Genomic DNA, 17,234 nt, shown 5'->3' on the forward strand with positions numbered 1-17,234 from the left:
TCAGTCAGACAGGTAAGATTCTCCTGGCATCTGCTAAAGCCCAGGCTCACCCATCAGTGAGCTCCACAGAAGCTCGTCACTCCACAGAACACTTTTCCACAGAGACCAGTAGTGGCATGCTTTACAACACTATATTTGGTGATGTAAGGTTTGCATGCAGATGCTAGGCTAGGAATCTCCCACCACGTTTTTACACTGATATTAATGCCAGTGGAAGCTTACAACTCTTCAATTATGGAATCAGCAGAGCGTTGTTGACTTCTACACACCATGCGCCTCAGCACAAATGCAGACTCCACGGCTAGGAGCTTGATTTCATAAACTGTGTCTTGATGAACACCATTATTCAATAAAAGAGGTGTATGCCAATAATTTTTTTGTCCATATAGTAAATGCATTTCATCTGTAATGTGTGAATAATAAAAGTTCCATTAGCAAAGTGCTCTTACCATCGGAAACCATCTTGTCCAGCTCAGGACTCAATATTACATCCAGAGGTTCTTCCTGTAGTGGCCGAGACCCTCGAGCAAGGCCAGGTTGAGGAGGAGCTGACTGATCATCTGGCAGGGTGCCAATGTCCAAACCAGCTGAGAGAAAGAGAAAGTTAAATAGCTACTCTCAAACTTAGTTTCTTATCTCTACTGAATATAAAACTCAACTTGCAAAATCTGCAGAAAAACAGAGCTGTCATTCTGCAAACGCCTAAATCAGTGTTGATAAGCAATTTATTTTCTACTGTGCCTGAATGTTTGCTAAGATAAGGAAGTAAAAAAACAGGGAGACTGTTATTTCATGTTACAGCAAAATGAGGAAAAAAGATTTCTTTCTCTCTCTCTCTCTCTCTCTCTCTCACTCTCTTTCATCCCCTCCACTAACTCAATTTTCCAAGAAAAACAGGAACCTAATTAGTGTTGCCTGCTCAACTGAGTGTGAAAAAGTCTCCTGAAAAATGGATGTTCTTTCATCATTGCTTATCGTTTTCCATTACAATACATCAGAGCTTAATCAATGAAAATGCAAGCAATTGCAATGATTAATCATATTAAATGTTGTCATCAAATCAAAGAGTCAGCCACTGTGCTTTGGTCTAAGTACAGTGGTGCGCTACCAAGCTTCCCAATGCCAATTACTCTAATTTCATGTAAAGTTCTTCTACCAGGTTCAAAACAGGTTAAACTCTATCAACAGAGTATGTGGCATCAGTTGTTTACACTACAGTAAATGCACTTACAAAGTCTATGGGGGCAAAGCAAGTCTGTTACAGTGTTTAAAAGCTGAGACGTGCAGCTTGTATTTTTGGTTAAACACTGTGTGAATTCTTCATTACAAAAAAAGGAACTTAACTATAATGTAAGTATAACTTTATATTTAAAAGGTTAGTAAGCAATTTTAATCACATTAATTTTTGTTTTGCCTGACTACCATTGTAAATGTGTTACCTTAAATTATTTTTTTTTTTTTACAAGTTGAAGGATAAAGTCTGATAGTGTGTTGTGAATACAGCTGAAGTTGTTCCACTCTAAACATTTTTAGGGTTCGTACAGATACTGTAAAATGAAATTCCAGGACTTTCAAGGACTTTAAGCACTACTTTTTTGACAAGGACTTCAATCAGAGATCTCACTTATCGAACAATGTCTTCTATTTCAAATTCAAAAGTAAAGCACATGCAAAGTATTACTAAAGTATACTACTACACTTTTAATACAGTAAAACAACGGTTAATTTTTCTTAAGGGATTCATAGGGATTCATTATTTCTTTTTTATGTTTTTATTACTGCACTGCCTTAATGGTTTGATGTTTTCTACTGTTTAAGAAAAAAAAAAAAAACAGGTAAAAAGATTCGCCAAATCGTTTTGAAATCCTATCCGATTGGAGTGCAAATCATCATCATCAATCGTGAATCATTTTGCGACGCAATGGTTTAACTGATTCAGAGTTTCGAAAAGCTCAGTTTCACCCATCAATACATACTTTTTTGTTTGTTACAAATTTGTTGAAAATTTTTTGCTAGTAAATAGTTTGAAATGAATGATCGAAGTCATGACATTTGAAACAATTGGAGCGGTTAGAGCATAAATAACTCAATTGATTGGGTTCATCTGTTCCTCTTTCCACATCTTCAGCCATGTTTACACGACACTATCAGCACTACAACTTGATTAGCTTGACTGTTTTCTAAAATGAACTGAAATAAGCGAAAAAGTTAATGTTTTTTTTAATTGTGTGTGAAGCGATTTGTGCATATTGAAAAAATTAAACACTTATTTTTTTATAGATACATTGTCTTTCAATAATTTAAGCACTTTTAAAGTACCTCTTCAGGAATACTGCTATTTTCAAGGGTTTTCCAGGCATTAAATTTCAAAGTCAAATTTGAGTACTTCAAGCACCTTGTACGAACCCTGCATTTCTCTAAACCAAGCAGGTTGGTATGCACTTAAAAACAAACCCTTATATATTTACATATATATTGCACAGAGGTTACGCTACGCTACAAATCACCATTATCTGTCACTTTGACAAAATGTAAATTTTCTGTCATGTTCTATGTTTATCCATCTGAAGAATATAGTAACATTTAGTATTTTAAATAAGAGACCACTGAATCTTTTGACATAATTTTGACATATTTTTTGTTTACTCTCATGTTTCTTTCCTAATTTGTTTTCACATTTCCAGGTACTCTTTGAAACTTTATTCTCCTTTATACACTTACAGTCCCTATTAGCCTCCGTTCACTGTGGCTTATTATTAGACCAGAATTATTATTCTTTTTATGTATTATTTACATAATTTTTTTAAGAACGGGGGAACAAATAGTTAGCTGTCAATGTTAAAATTCTGTAAATAACGGATTTTTAAAAAGCCTAACCTCTGATTGCGTGTTTTTACACTGTATGTTAAAAAGAAACCAGAAATAAAACTATTTTTTGTAACCCTGTGGAACTTGTTTTCACACTGCAGCAGTTACAGCACTGTCAAACCACTAGATTTTCCACAGCAAGGCCATTTCACAAAAAGAAGGGAATGTGTCCTTGCCAACTAAAAAGCTGGCAATTAGAAAGAAATAAAATATTACCTAAATTAGACTCTTGAGAAAAGAAAAAGAACTTCACATAGCACATTTCAAGCACACTTCAGTAAAATGTCGCACATTGCAAACAATCACAGCTGCCAGTGCCAACTAAGTTACAGTAGCGGCCAAACCCAACATCCATCTGAAGACAGTTTAGTTCTCACCTCAGTGTCACAATAGGTTCAAAAAACATGTGCAAAAAAACATGCAGTTTGTTTGTGGTTAGTAAAAAGATGCAGAAAGCCAAAGATGAGTGTGCGTGTTTGTCAGAAAAGGGATCATGCAGAAACTGGCACTACAAAAAGTCTGAGGGCCTGTTTGGGGGGCCAAGAGGCCAGGAGAGGGGGACAGCTCTACTTCTACAGCCAGGGAGGCTGTGCCAACAAGGCTCTTACCGAATGGAGAGTGGGAACTGTCCACCTGGAAAGGGCATAAATCAAGACCTACAAGAACCCAAACCAGATAAAACCAAATAATTATAAAACAGAAATGTAAAAAAAATGTAATAAGGAAAAGGAGGCGGATGCTAAGACACAACAAATAAAGAGAAACAGCAAATAATGCAAAATGCAAGTGTGAAAATGTGAAAGAAAAAAGGAGATGCAATTGTGAAGACAATCGCAAGTGTCCTTTCTGAGATTGTTAGAGCATCTGCAGAGTAAAGAGAGAGGGGATACTATCCTATGGACAGATCTTGGGACTGAGTCTACCTGATTCAGTGCCTGGCTTCACTAGGTCATCGGACAGCATTCCCAGGAGATCATCATCTGAATGTAGAACCAGCTCGGCTAAGGGATCCTCCACATTGGCTAGAGATCAAGAAAACAAGTGTTTCTGAGCACGCGTATCCATACTAATCACCAAGTGCTCTTCAAAAAAATTTACTCGTAAGTTTTAGGGGCTGGGTGGGGCAAGACATACTGTGTGAAGGTAGAAATGTGTCAATCGGACAACGTTCTTGATAACAGGGGTGCAACTTCTGTTACTTGTACACGGTTTGGATTTTAAAAACACAACGTCATGAACAAACTACACACTGTTACGAAAAGCTCTGATCCAAAACACAGTAAGCTGCCTATAAAGCATTTTAAAGTTACAATGAAATCTGAATGTATCTCCTTTTTTTTTACTTCCCCTTTTCCTCACGATAACATCTCTTATGACTTGTGCACCAACAACCAGTAACCTGTGACACAACCGACAAATCAATCAGTCAATTAAAATGAAAGTCTCCCCCTACACCACAATAGGGGAGAAAAGTCTATTACAAAATCTGTTTTAATGCAGACTTTAAAGGAGTAGTTCACCTCCAAAACAAAAATTTACAGATAATGTACTCACCCACTTGTCATCCAAGATGTTCATGTCTTTTTTTTTTTCAGTCGTAAAGAAATTATGTTTTTAGAGGAAAACATTTCAGGATTTCTCTCCATATAGTGGACTTCTATGGTGCCCCCGAGTTTGAACTTCCAAAATGCAGTTTAAATGTAGCTTCAAATGGCTCTAAACAATCCCAGCCAAGGAAGAAAGGTCTCATGTAGCCAAACAATCAGTTATTTTCTTAAAAAAATTACAATTTATCTACTTTTAACCTCAAACGCTCGTTTTGTCTAGCTCTGCATGAACTCTGTGTATACCGGTTCATGACAGTTAGGGTATGTTGAAAAACTCCCATCTTATTTTTTTCTCCAATTTCAAAATTGTCCTTCATTGCTGCAGAAGTACCAACCCAGTGTTTACAGTGGGTTAAGTGAACATGCAAAGAAGTTTTAAACACACTTTACAAAAAAGGTAAAACAGCCATGTAGGATGATTTTGAAGTTAGAGGAGAAAACGAGATGGCTGTTTTTTGACATACCCTAACTGTCATGAACCGGAATACACAGTTTATGCAGAGCTAGACAAGATGAGCATTTGAGGTTAAGTATATAAACTGTACATTTTTTAGAAAATAGCCGATAGTTTCCCTAGATAAGACCCTTCTTCCTTAGCTGGGATCGTTTAAAGCCCTTTCAAGCTGCATTTAAACTGCAATTTGCAAGTTCAAACTCGGGGGCACCATTAAAGTCCATTATATGGAGAATAATCCTGAAATGTTTTCCTCAAAAAACAATTTCTTTACCACTGAATAAATAAAGACATGAACATCTTGGATGACAAGGGGGTGAGTACATTATCTGTAAATTTTTGCTCTGGAAGTGAACTACTCCTTTAAGGCTGGTATCAAATGGCACAATATAACTCGTTTAGTCAAATTCTAAGGCAGCACTAAATGTATCATTCACCTTAAAGGAACAGCGACAAGATTTGTGAACAAAAATCAATCTAAGATGACACATTATGTGAGAAAATAAGATACTAACATAATTATTTCATTTAAAATTAAATATTTTCTATATAAAACAAGTCACAAAATTAGCAAGTTTAACCAGTATTTGTGCACGTTGTGTAACTGAAAGCCTCGAGCCTCTTGTGTGTTCCAGCACAATTTGTGTACATGATTCATCAACACCTTATGAGGTTGCATTTCAGTTAGGAAACTGACTTAAAAGGTAGCTGCCTGTGTATAAAGTAAGCCAAAAGGCAGCACACTAGATTTTGGAACAGAGCCACACTGTTAGAGTAATATAAAATTGCTCACATATCCTACCTTAAACATTAGGGCTGACATGTCCTGACATGCCCTCCCAAATATAAATTTTCAATGACATTTGCACCCCCTGCTCCTCATCGTTAATTTTTATTTCAGATCCTTGAAGTCGTATAAGATTTTATTCATCCCACCCACCGCTAACTAAAATATTCTTTATAACTTCATTAGCATAAAATGCATTAAATGTATGCATAATACGATTCCCAAATCAAGCACTTGTTTCAAGACTAAAGCTCCATAAAAGGGTTAAATACAAGAATCTGCAGAGCAGAAAGAGAAGCTTCACTCTATGGGAGATGAAAATCTCTAAGGACAAACAAGCGGCCCTGAAAGCCTTCAAATAGCTTTGTGATTGCTCTCCAAACGAATACGCACAAGCCTTCTAAACACTGCACTGTGACTGCCAGCTTCCTATCCTCCCAGAGAGCTCCGACAGGGAATTCAGAAAAGTGCTGGCAAATTGGGTTTTAAAAACATGTTAGGTTGGCTACGAGCAGAGGTCTGCCGGGCTGGGTGTAAATGAGGGTTGACAGAACTGAGGATAAGGAGAAATGGTGAAGAATGAGGCGTCTGAACGAGCTCTTCAGCATATAAGGGTATGCAAATCAGGGCTGAAGAGCACACAAAATGAGCACATGGGGCAAAAAAAGTTCATCTTCTTTAGTCCCCGTGGCAAAAGATAAACCAAACTGCCTCTAATGCAAACCACTGGAGTTACAGTAGACTGCAGTGCTGTTGGGCTGTGATGCATTCATAGTGTGCAGATGGGAAAGCGGGATATACGATGATAATGTGCATTATACCTCCCTGCAGAATTCACTGCAGTCTAGAGCAGAAAAATGTGACCTGACTGGTCAAAGCAGAAGAAATAAATTCATCTCTAAACAAAGGCACATCCTGGAGGTAGGAACTTCTAATATCTCTGGGCAGCACTGTGTGTATCTATTTGGAAAATATGTGTGTAGACATCAATAGCTCTATTTATCTATCTACATTTCTAAATATGAAGGTATACAGCTGAACATACGCAGTGGCCCTGCTTTAGACGAGACCGGAGTGGAAGTGGTACTCAGAAGCGGGTCAGATAAAGGGTCCAGGAAGCTGCTGCTCTGTGATTTGCTGTCTGCATGACTGGCTTCTTCCACCACAAGCCTTGTTTCCAGTGCTGACTTGGTCTGCTTGCTTTTATCCAGAAGTTCTTTCCCAAAAAACGCCTCCTGTAACACATACATGCACACAAGTTAATAATGCACAAGCACACCAAGTAAACACTGGATTTCCACATTCTCAAGAGTTTCTAGTGCATTGGTATGCTGTTGCTGCAATGTTCTGGGTACCAGGATCTCTAGGGTGATCTGAGCGGTTTATCCAAGTCTCCATGATAATTTGCTGTCTACAGTTGAGGTAAAAAGTTTACACCCCCCTTTCAGAACCTGCAAAATTTTAATTTTACAAAAATAAGAGGGATCATACAAAATGCATGTTATTTGGTTCTGACCTGAATAAGATTTCACATAAAACACGTTTACATATAGTCCACAAGAGAAAATAATACTTGAATTTATAAAAAAAATAACCCTGTTTAAAAGTTTACATCTTCTTGATTCTTAATACTGTGTTCTTACCTGAATGATCCACAGCTGTGTTTTTTTTTTTTTTGTTTAGTGATAGCTCCCTTGAGTCCCTTGTTTGTCCTGAACAGTTAAACTGCCTGCTGTTCTAAAGAAAAATCCTTCAGATCCCACAAATTCTTTGGTTTTCCAGCATTTTTGTGTATTTGAACCCTTTCTAACAATGACTGTATAATTTTGAGATCCATCTTTTCACACTGAGGACAACTATTACAGAAGGTTCAAACACTCACTGATTCTCCAGAAGGAAGAATGATGCATTATGCCAGGAGGATGAAAACTTTGAACAGAATAGAGATGTGTACATTGTTTTTATTTGGTCTAAATATCATATTTTTTCATTTAGTACTACCTTTCAGAGGCTACAGAAGATAGTTACATGTTTCCCAAAAGACAAAATAAGGTAAATTTACCCTGATCTTAATGCATGGTTTTTCCTTCTGGAGCATCAGTGAGCATTTGAACCTTCTGTAATTGTTGTATGAGTCCGTCAGTTGCCCTCGATGTGAAAAGATTGATCTCAAAACCATACAGTCATTGTTGGAAAGGGTTCAAATACACAAAAAATGCTGGAAAGCCAAATAATTTGTGGGACCTGAAGGGTTTTTCTGAAGAACAGCAGGCAGTTAAACTGTTCAGGACAAACAAGGGACTCATGAACAACTATCGCTACACAAAACGAAACAGCTGTGGATTATTCAGGTAATAACACAGTATTAAGAATCAAGGGGATGCAAACTTTTGAACGGGGTCGTTTTGATAAATACAACTATTATTTTCTCTTGTAGACTATATGTAAACATCTTTAATGTGAAAAATATGTATAATATAGGTATAATATATAATATATTCAGGTCAGTACTAAAACAACAACAGGCATTTTGTATGATCCCCCTCATTTTGGTAAAATAATTAACATTTTGCAGATTCTGAAAGGGGGAGGTAAACTTTTGATCAACTGTAGATATGGCTCGGGTTCATCCTTCAATGTAAATTCATAGTGGGTTTTTTTCTGCACATTTTGTCACCCACCGGATGAAAATCCATTTTCTAAACGTCAAAAGGTTGCCACAATGCTACATGGTAATGCACGTTGTACCACTTCAGAATAACTAACAGTACCAAACTATCAATGTGATGAGTCCCTGCTGTGTTAAAACATTAAAGACCTAATGTGCTACAATTTAAATCATTGATTCACGACATTCCTCTGGTGATGACCTTTACGTCTAATTTCAGGTTTGACAAACAGGAACGCCTAAAGTGACAGCTGTTACAGTTAATGCATCACTGCATCTCCACGCTGAGCATGATGGTCTCTTTAAGAGCATGTGTCAACCCTGCATATGCTCACAAAATCCCTTATCTCTACATTTCATTCCTCAGTTTAAACACATTCAGCTCTAACGTGGAGAAAAGTCTTGACAGGGATGGCTATGTTTACTGAGAGAACTAGTATTTAAGTCATTAGAAGAGAGTTTTATCTAAAGTGACTTATGTAGTACACTTATTACAGCTTTATTCCTCTGGAGTGGCTTGTGGTTAAAATAATGTTCCAGATTAAATACAAGTTAGGCTCTATTGATAACATCTGTGGAGTGCTCTCGATTTCCAAAGAAAATAATTTAGACTCAATTTGGGGAAAGTCTTTTCAGAGAGTTCAAAATCTGTTGAGGAACCTCTTTATAAAAAGCGTGTTATGAGCTGTAAAGATTTTTAAATTAGGCTTTTAGTAATGAGACTACTGTCCTAGTCTGTGGTTGTCAAACTTTTTCAAATGGTGGCCCCCTAAACCCTAAATATGTATCAAGCAATCAACTACTATTAAACAATTACCTACAGTCTGAAGTAGAGTACAAATTATTAGTTTTAGGGGCATTTCCTAAATTTCCAAAAAAACAAAAAAGCCACAAAAAAATCCAGAAATTAGGGAGAAACACTTGTACTAAATATCTTCGGGACTGACCTGTAGGTATGAGGGGAAGGCCTCCTCGAGTTTGGTTTTCTTTTTCCTGTATCTCTTCTTGACTTTCTCCAGAGGCTCGCTAATGATGGGAATCCCATCCACAGGAGTGTCTGGTTCATTCCAACCTGGTGAAAAAATAAACTTGATATAACGACTAAGTGTATTCCCCAAAATAAATACATGAAAACCTGAGATATCAGAACATACCTTCGTCCTTTCCTGTGAAGTTCTCTGTAAGCGAGCTTGTGGAGTTTTTCCGACTGAGAGACCGCTTGCCTTTCCCTTGTCCTGCTTTGCTCCTCTGACGCACCATAAACCCACCGATACCTAAATAGGGAAGATGGGGAACCAAAATCTCATTTAACTTAAAATAGTGTCAGTTAAAAAAAACAGCTGCTGGACCTCTAAACTGGGTGATGAATGCAATCAGGAATTAATAACGTGGAACCCTGACAGTGACGTCTTGACATTCATCTCCATAATTCAGGATGACGTATTAGCTTTGGGCCGGGAGAGAATGATTCATCTTGGCTACGCTCCTGGAGCAACCATTTCAGGTAAGTCTATTTCTGGCTGTACCACATTGGCTGAATCTGACCCAACTATGAAAGGAACAAGGTTCATATAAAAAAAATACAAGACTAACAAAAAAAAAAAAAAAAAAAATCTTGTTTGAATGTATTTATCTCTATCAAAAAATGTGGGGGTTCTTTAAAGAGCAGGTCATATGGGTTTAGAAAAATATCTTTTTTGCAGTTTGTAACATAGCTATCATTCAATGTGAACAGTCTGCAAAGTTGTTAATCAAAAAGTGCATTATACATAAAGATATTGCCTTTCAAAAGAAAGAGTCAACTTATAATCACCTTAAGGAGTCGTCATATTTTCAAATCTTCTGCCTGTTACCGATCTATGTCACAGTAACACAGTAGCATAATCCCTGCCTGCTTCCAAAATACGAAAAGTCTGACCTGCCCACAAACGCTTCCGCTGGTTAGTGTTTACATCATGTCTATGTTCTGCGCTGTGAAAGCAAGTTTTTGTTTTCATTGCCGAAAGATGATATGAAGAATCAGTGGTTAAAATACATTTAAAAATTCAACCACAGCAATACAATTCAAACCTTTTGTTGTATGATCGTCATTTTACTGAGGACTGCTTCTCTAATCTTGGATTTTATCTTCTTTGGCTTCTAATTGTCTTTATTTGGACTAACAAGCGTCTCCAAACCACAACCTGTAAGTACGGTTGATACGTTACGGGTACATTTTCAAGTTAGTGGTCAAAATATCTATTTTTTTTTTGTGTGCTAATATATGAAATATATACCTAGTGTAGTTTTAGGTTTGCAGGTAAACCACGATATTACTGTCTTACTGAAATACTTTTGATAATTTGCTGTGAACCTAAGAATATGTCAATTAACGTATACTGTTGATGTTCTAATTACTTTTTTTATAATAAAGAATGTAACTTAGACATATTTTGGTTTACAAACTGTGTTGTTTCATCAGTTAGCCATGATAGCACTCGGCTAACATATCCACCATTAATGTTTTGTAATGCGATTACAGTTTAGCAGCTAAACTTTAGCTGTGGGCACGATTCGCTTGCATAAGTGTTAAACAAAATGTTTTTGTTATTATTTTAAGAACAGATTTGAGCACTATAGTATTGCTTTCTGTAAAGGTGCATCAGGGTTGCCAGGTTTTTACAACAAAACCCTCCCAATTCCTACTCAAAAACTAGCCCAATCATGTTTCGAGGGGGTCCCCTGTTAAAAATCACATTGCGGGGTGTAAAATACATGCTTTTTGTCAGGGTTCCACTAATAAATTCACATGCCAGGAGCTAAATATGATGTTACTGGGGTCGCTTTAACCCACGGACTTGGCAACACAGATGGTAGCGCTCACTAACTTGCTCAAGAACTCCTCTCTGTGCCAATCACAACAGTCTTGGCCAGCTGACCAATCAAAGCAGAGCCTTATGGAAGGAAGGCGTTTACAGATATTACGAACCATTTTGAAATCATTGACAAATGACTATGTATAAATGTATATGGAAATTTTTATGTTTTCTGACTTTAGATGCATCTAAACCTGTTGTTGGGGACTCCAACACAATATTAGGACACTTTAAAAACTATATGACCTGCTCTTTAAAAACACCACTAAAAAGTAAGTGTGTCTATCAAAGAAAGACACAGAGGAAACAGAGGCTAAATATAGCTGCAAGCAGCAATTACGGGGCCAAGCACTCAAATGGGAAAATGAGGAGCTAAGGATGGCAGGAACAGCAGACCAACTGCAACAATAAGTAAAAAGAAGCCATTTTAGGATGATTTTAGTCAAAACGACAGAAAAATGATGTAGAATTCCTACTGATATGATTTAATGGCTTATTAGGTTTGACCAACAGGTGGCGCTGTTATCAAATCGATGTGGTGTGTTTAGTGTGAGATGACAAACGTTCACACAAAGTTTGGTGTCATTATGTCAAAGTTTTCCAAAGATATAGCCTTAGAGTCATTTTCACATCAAGCCTAAAATTTATAGAGCTGCTGTACGAAAACGGTTTCAACTATCAACATGAAATCCATAACTTTTTGTCAGCACAGTCTGAAGATGATCTGACTCGATTTTGGTGAAAATCGCACAAATGGTCTAGGACTAGTTCGAAAAAGTAGGTTTTCAACATAGATCTAAATGGCGGACAGGAAGTTTGGCCAACTGTGGCATAATTGGTATCTATGTTGTCGGCATGACCCAAGGAATATTTTGAGATCAGTTTCATTACAATAAGCTAATGCTATCTACAGTTATTAGCATTTTTGATCATTTTAAAACTAATGGTTAATGAATGCTTCATTACTCTTGACCAATAGGTGGCGCTGTTACCAAATTAATGTGGTGTAATAAGTGCGAGGTGGTAATGCCTCATACCAAATTTGGTGCAAATATCTCAAAGCTTTGCAGAGATACAGCTTCCGATGCACTTTGGCATCTTTCCAGCAAATTCGTTGATGCGTTAAATGAAAACGGTTTTGAATATCAACACAAAATCCATAACTTTTTGTCAGCATGGTCTGAAGATGATCCGAGTCAAATTTGGTGAAAATCCGACTAACGGTCTAGGAGGAGTTCGAAAAAGTAGGTTTTCTACATTCATTAAAATGGCGAACAGGAAGTTAGGCCAATTTTGGCATAATTGGTATCAATGTTCTCGGCCTGACCCAAGGAATATTTTGAGATCACTTTTATTAGAATAAGCCATTTTTTACAGAAGTTATTAGCATTTTTCGAAATTTCGTTATAACTTTTGACCACAAGGTGGCGCTGGCCCCAAAATTTTTATGTACATTCAGGACATGGTGCCGAACATTTTTGTAATTATTGTCGAAACGATACGTTAATCCCTTCTCAAGATACAGCATTTTAAAGCTAAATTCAAAATGGCCGACACCCAAAATGGCTGACATGGGAAAATTGGATATGGTTTGACTCGGCATGCTCCTCCGAATCTAACGGGACGAGTTTTGAGATTTTTGGCCAAATCACTAAGAAGTTATAAGCAAAAATAGGCAACTTTCATATCTCCTGACCACTAGGTGGCACTGTGACGAAACACTGCAGGTAGCCTCAGGTCATGCTTGTTATAACACACACCAAGTTTGGTCTCAATATTCCAAAGCGTTGCGGAGATATGGCCTCACTTCCATTTTTGAACGCTTTTCGTAGAATTAATTAGCACGTTATTCGATAACGGTTTGTTCAATTAACTTGAATTCCATAACTTTTTGCCTGCATGGTCTGAAGATGATCTGAGCCAATTTTGGTGAAAATCAGACAAACCGTCTAGGACGAGTTCGAAAAAGTAGGTTTTACAAACAATAAATTATTGAAAAAAAACTAAACCTTCCGAACCTTTTGAAATTTGGTGTTCATTCGACTCAGCATGACCCAAGGATTCAGAGAAAATTGGAATTTTGATTTTATGGCTTACGGTTCAAAAGTTATCAGCAAAAAGAAAGTGAAAGTTTGGACAAGTGGTGGCGCTAGAGAGTTTGAGTTAGAGACTTCAAACTTGCTATGGTTAAAGTTGAGACTGTCCTCTATCAGTGTGCCAAATTATACAACTTTCCCGCAAGCGGTTCTATGGGCTGCCATAGACTTGCGGCGGAAGAAGAATAATAAGAAATATAGCTGCAAGCAGCAATTACGGGGCCAAGCACTCAAAGCGGAAAATGAGGAGCTAAGGATGGCAGGAACAGCAGACTAACTGCAACAATAAGTAAAAAGAAGCCATTTTAGGATGATTTTAGTCAAAACGACAGAAAAATGATGTACAACGCCTACTGATATGATTTAATGGCTTTTTAAGGTTTGACCAACAGGTGGCGCTGTTAGCAAATCGATGTGGTGTGTTTAGAGTGAAGTGACAAACGTGCACACAAAGTTTGGTGTCATTATGTCAAAGTTTTCCAAAATTATAGCCTTAGAGTCATTTTCACATCAAGCCTAAAATTTATAGAGGCGCTGTACGAAAACGGTTCCATCTATCAACATGAAATCCATAACTTTTTGTCAGCACAGTCCGAAGATGATCTGACTCGATTTTGGTGAAAATCGGACGAACGGTCTAGGATTAGTTCGAAAAAGTAGGTTTTCAACATAGATCAAAATGGCGGACAGGAAGTTTGGCCAACTGTGGCATAATTGGTATCTATGTTGTCGGCATGACCCAAGGAATATTTTGAGACCAGTTTTATTACAATAGGCTAATGCTATCTACAGTTATTAGCATTTTTGTTCATTTTAAAACTAATGGTTAATGAATGCTTCATTACTCTTGACCAATAGGTGGCGCTGTTACCAAATTAATGTGCTGTAATCAGTGTGAGGTGGTAATGCCACATACCAAATTTGGTGCAAATATCTCAAATCTTTGCAGAGATACAGCTTCCGATACGCTTTGGCATCTTACCTGCAAATTCGTTGATGCGTTAAATGAAAACGGTTTCGAATATCGACACGAAATCCATAACTTTTTGTCAGCATGGTCTGAAGATGATCCGAGTCAAATTTGGTGAAAATCCGACTAACGGTCTAGGAGGAGTTCGAAAAAGTAGGTTTTCTACATTCATCAAAATGGCGAACAGGAAGTTAGGCCAATTTTGGCATAATGGGTATCAATGTTCTCGGTCTGACCCAAGGAATATTTTGAGATCACTTTTATTACAATAAGCCATTTTTTTCAGAAGTTATTAGCATTTCTAGAAATTTAGTTATAACTTTTGACCACAAGGTGGCACTGGCCCCAAAATTGGTATGTACATTCAGGGCATGGTGCCGAACATTTTTGTAATTATTGTCGAAACGATACGTTAATCCGTTCTCAAGATACAGCATTTTAAAGCTAAATTCAAAATGGCCGACACCCAAAATGGCTGACTTGGGAAAATTGGATATGGTTCGACTCGGCATGCTCCTCCGAATCTAACGGAATGAGTTTCGAGATTTTTGGCCAAATCACTGAGAAGTTATAAGCAAAAATAGCCATTTTTCATATCTCCTGACCACTAGGTGGCACTGTGACGAAACACTGCAGGACGCCTCAGGTCATGCTTGTTATAACACACACCAAGTTTGGTCTCAATACGACAAACCGTTGCGGAGATATGGCCTTACATCCATTTTTGCGCGCTTTTCCTAGAATTAAATAGCGCGTTATTCGAGAACGGTTTGTCCAATCAACTTGAATTCCATAACTTTTTGCCTGCATGGTCTGTAGATGATCTGAGCCAATTTTGGTGAAAATCAGACAAACCGTCTAGGACGAGTTCGAAAAAGTAGGTTTTATAAACAAAAAATTATAGAAAAAAAACTAATCCTTACGATTTTTGAAATTTGGTGTTCATTCGACTCGGCATGACCCAAGGATTCAGGGAAAATTGGAATTTTGATTTTGTGGCTTACGGTTCAAAAGTTATTAGCAAAAAGAAAGTGAAAGTTTGGACAAATGGTGGCGCTAGAGAGTTTGAGTTAGAGACTCCAAACTTGCTATGGTTAATGTTGGGACGGTCCTCTATCAGTGTGCCAAATTATACAACTTTCCCGCAAGCGGTTCTATGGGCTGCCATAGACTTGCGGCGGAAGAATAATAATAATAATAAGAATTCTAACGAAAACAATAGGTGCCTTCGCACCTTCGGTGCTTGGCCCCTAAAAAACAGAACGAAAACAATAGGTGCCTACACACCTTCGGTGCTTGGCCCCTAATAAAGAAATCAGATGCAACTAAAGGGGTGAAGCGACAAAAAAGCTGTGCAAATACACATACGTCTATACTGTCTGGATTTTTTTTTAGAAAAAAAGAAATGGAAGGTTGTGCTTAAAAAGGACATTACTTTAAAAAGATTGCTTCTTTGGTCAGAAAAAAGCTCAGAGAGAATGTTCTTTCCGGAGTTCTCCCCGGCAAGGAGCTTTAAAGAGCAAAGCACTGTGGGATGCTATTTAAGGTCCAGAATTTGCAGCCGCACTATTTCACAGTCCAGTGGAGCTGTCCTTTCCGATAAGTGCACCTTTCTCTCTCTCGCGCTCTCACCCGGTCTGTACGGCTTCCTCTTCCTCTTCTTGTTGCTGTCGCTGCCGTCGGCCCCTTTCAGGTGGTCATCACAGTGCTCCCGCTCAGGGCTGGAGTCAGATTTCCCAACACAGTCCATCGGGTCGCCCTCTGCAATGCGGCCAAACAAAATAGAGCACTCTAGATGCTGACAGAATATTCTCTAAATCGCACAAAGATACATATACACAAACACAGCTTGCACAACTCACTAAACAGAGCGGCTCAGTAGATGACATTAATAACCACAGAACAAAAACACAAAATAAAAACAGCACACATTTGTGTTCAATGCCATCTGACTTGTATAAAGATGAAAAAGAAAACAGTATTGTTTTGAAAAATGCTTGGCACATTCCTTAAATAGCGTACTGAATTATATTCAAAAAGCCACATTTTAATTCATTTTCAACAAAAGATTAAACAAGATGTTTAATCTTCAACTAAATGCTCTATTGTTTTTTTGTTTCTTTTATATAAGGTTTAGAATTTTTGAAGCCTTGTAAACAACTAGTCTCAATACTAATTAAATATATATATATATATATATATATATATATATATATATATATATATATATATATATAAAAAATTTAATGCTAACTCAGAAGCCATTTTTTTGCCATTTAATATATAATGTCTGGTAGAGAGGGGGTTAAACTGGTGGCCCCATTCCTCCAAATTACCCCCACCTGCACTCTCAGACTGGCGCTACGATGGAGGGGTCAGACATTAATTCAGTTAGAGCCGCCCAGCCTCTGATCAGTGAAATGCCAAAGCAAGTATAATTTGCTGACTGCTGTTTTCAAAGGCTCTTTTCTCTCTCTAAGTCAAATTCATTACATTGCTCACCTTCCTGTCAAATTTTCTCTCTTTCTAAGCACTCCACTCTGTTTTCTATATTTTTAACAAATCTTTGATTTTTAAATCTACTTTCTAGATTATTCTGTCTTTCTCGGTTATGTTGGCACACAATAATGCCATAGCCAGAGACTTACAAAATTACATTTGTGACCCAGAACAACAGAACCAGTCATGAGGGTCAATTTTTTGAAATTGAGATCTGAAAGCTGAAGAGATACAATTATTTAAAAATCTGGAATCTGAGGGTGCAAAAAAAAAAAAAAAAAAAAAATCTACATTGAGAAAATTGCCTTTAAAGTTGTCCAAATGAAGTTCTTACCAATGCATACTATTAAGCAAAAATTAAGTTTTGATAAATTTAGGGTAGGAAATTTACTAAATATCTTCATGGAACATAATCTTTACTTAATATCCT

General features: G+C 37.3%; 1 protein-coding gene across 1 annotated transcript in view; it reads right to left on the reverse strand.

Moving 5' to 3' along the window:
- The window catches only part of kmt2ca (lysine (K)-specific methyltransferase 2Ca), a 142,408-nt gene that overhangs the window by 39,039 nt on the left and 86,135 nt on the right, over positions 1 to 17,234 (reverse strand). The window contains exons 23-29 of the mRNA XM_073830301.1: positions 15,938 to 16,066; positions 9,539 to 9,658; positions 9,332 to 9,456; positions 6,762 to 6,951; positions 3,792 to 3,890; positions 3,477 to 3,524; positions 450 to 587 (exon numbers count right to left, since the gene is read on the reverse strand). Coding sequence (XP_073686402.1) covers positions 450 to 587; positions 3,477 to 3,524; positions 3,792 to 3,890; positions 6,762 to 6,951; positions 9,332 to 9,456; positions 9,539 to 9,658; positions 15,938 to 16,066 — 849 coding nt within the window. The remainder of the gene's footprint in view (positions 1 to 449; positions 588 to 3,476; positions 3,525 to 3,791; positions 3,891 to 6,761; positions 6,952 to 9,331; positions 9,457 to 9,538; positions 9,659 to 15,937; positions 16,067 to 17,234) is intronic.

This window comes from Garra rufa, chromosome 24 (genome assembly GCF_049309525.1).
Source record: "Garra rufa chromosome 24, GarRuf1.0, whole genome shotgun sequence".
NCBI lineage: Eukaryota > Metazoa > Chordata > Actinopteri > Cypriniformes > Cyprinidae > Garra > Garra rufa.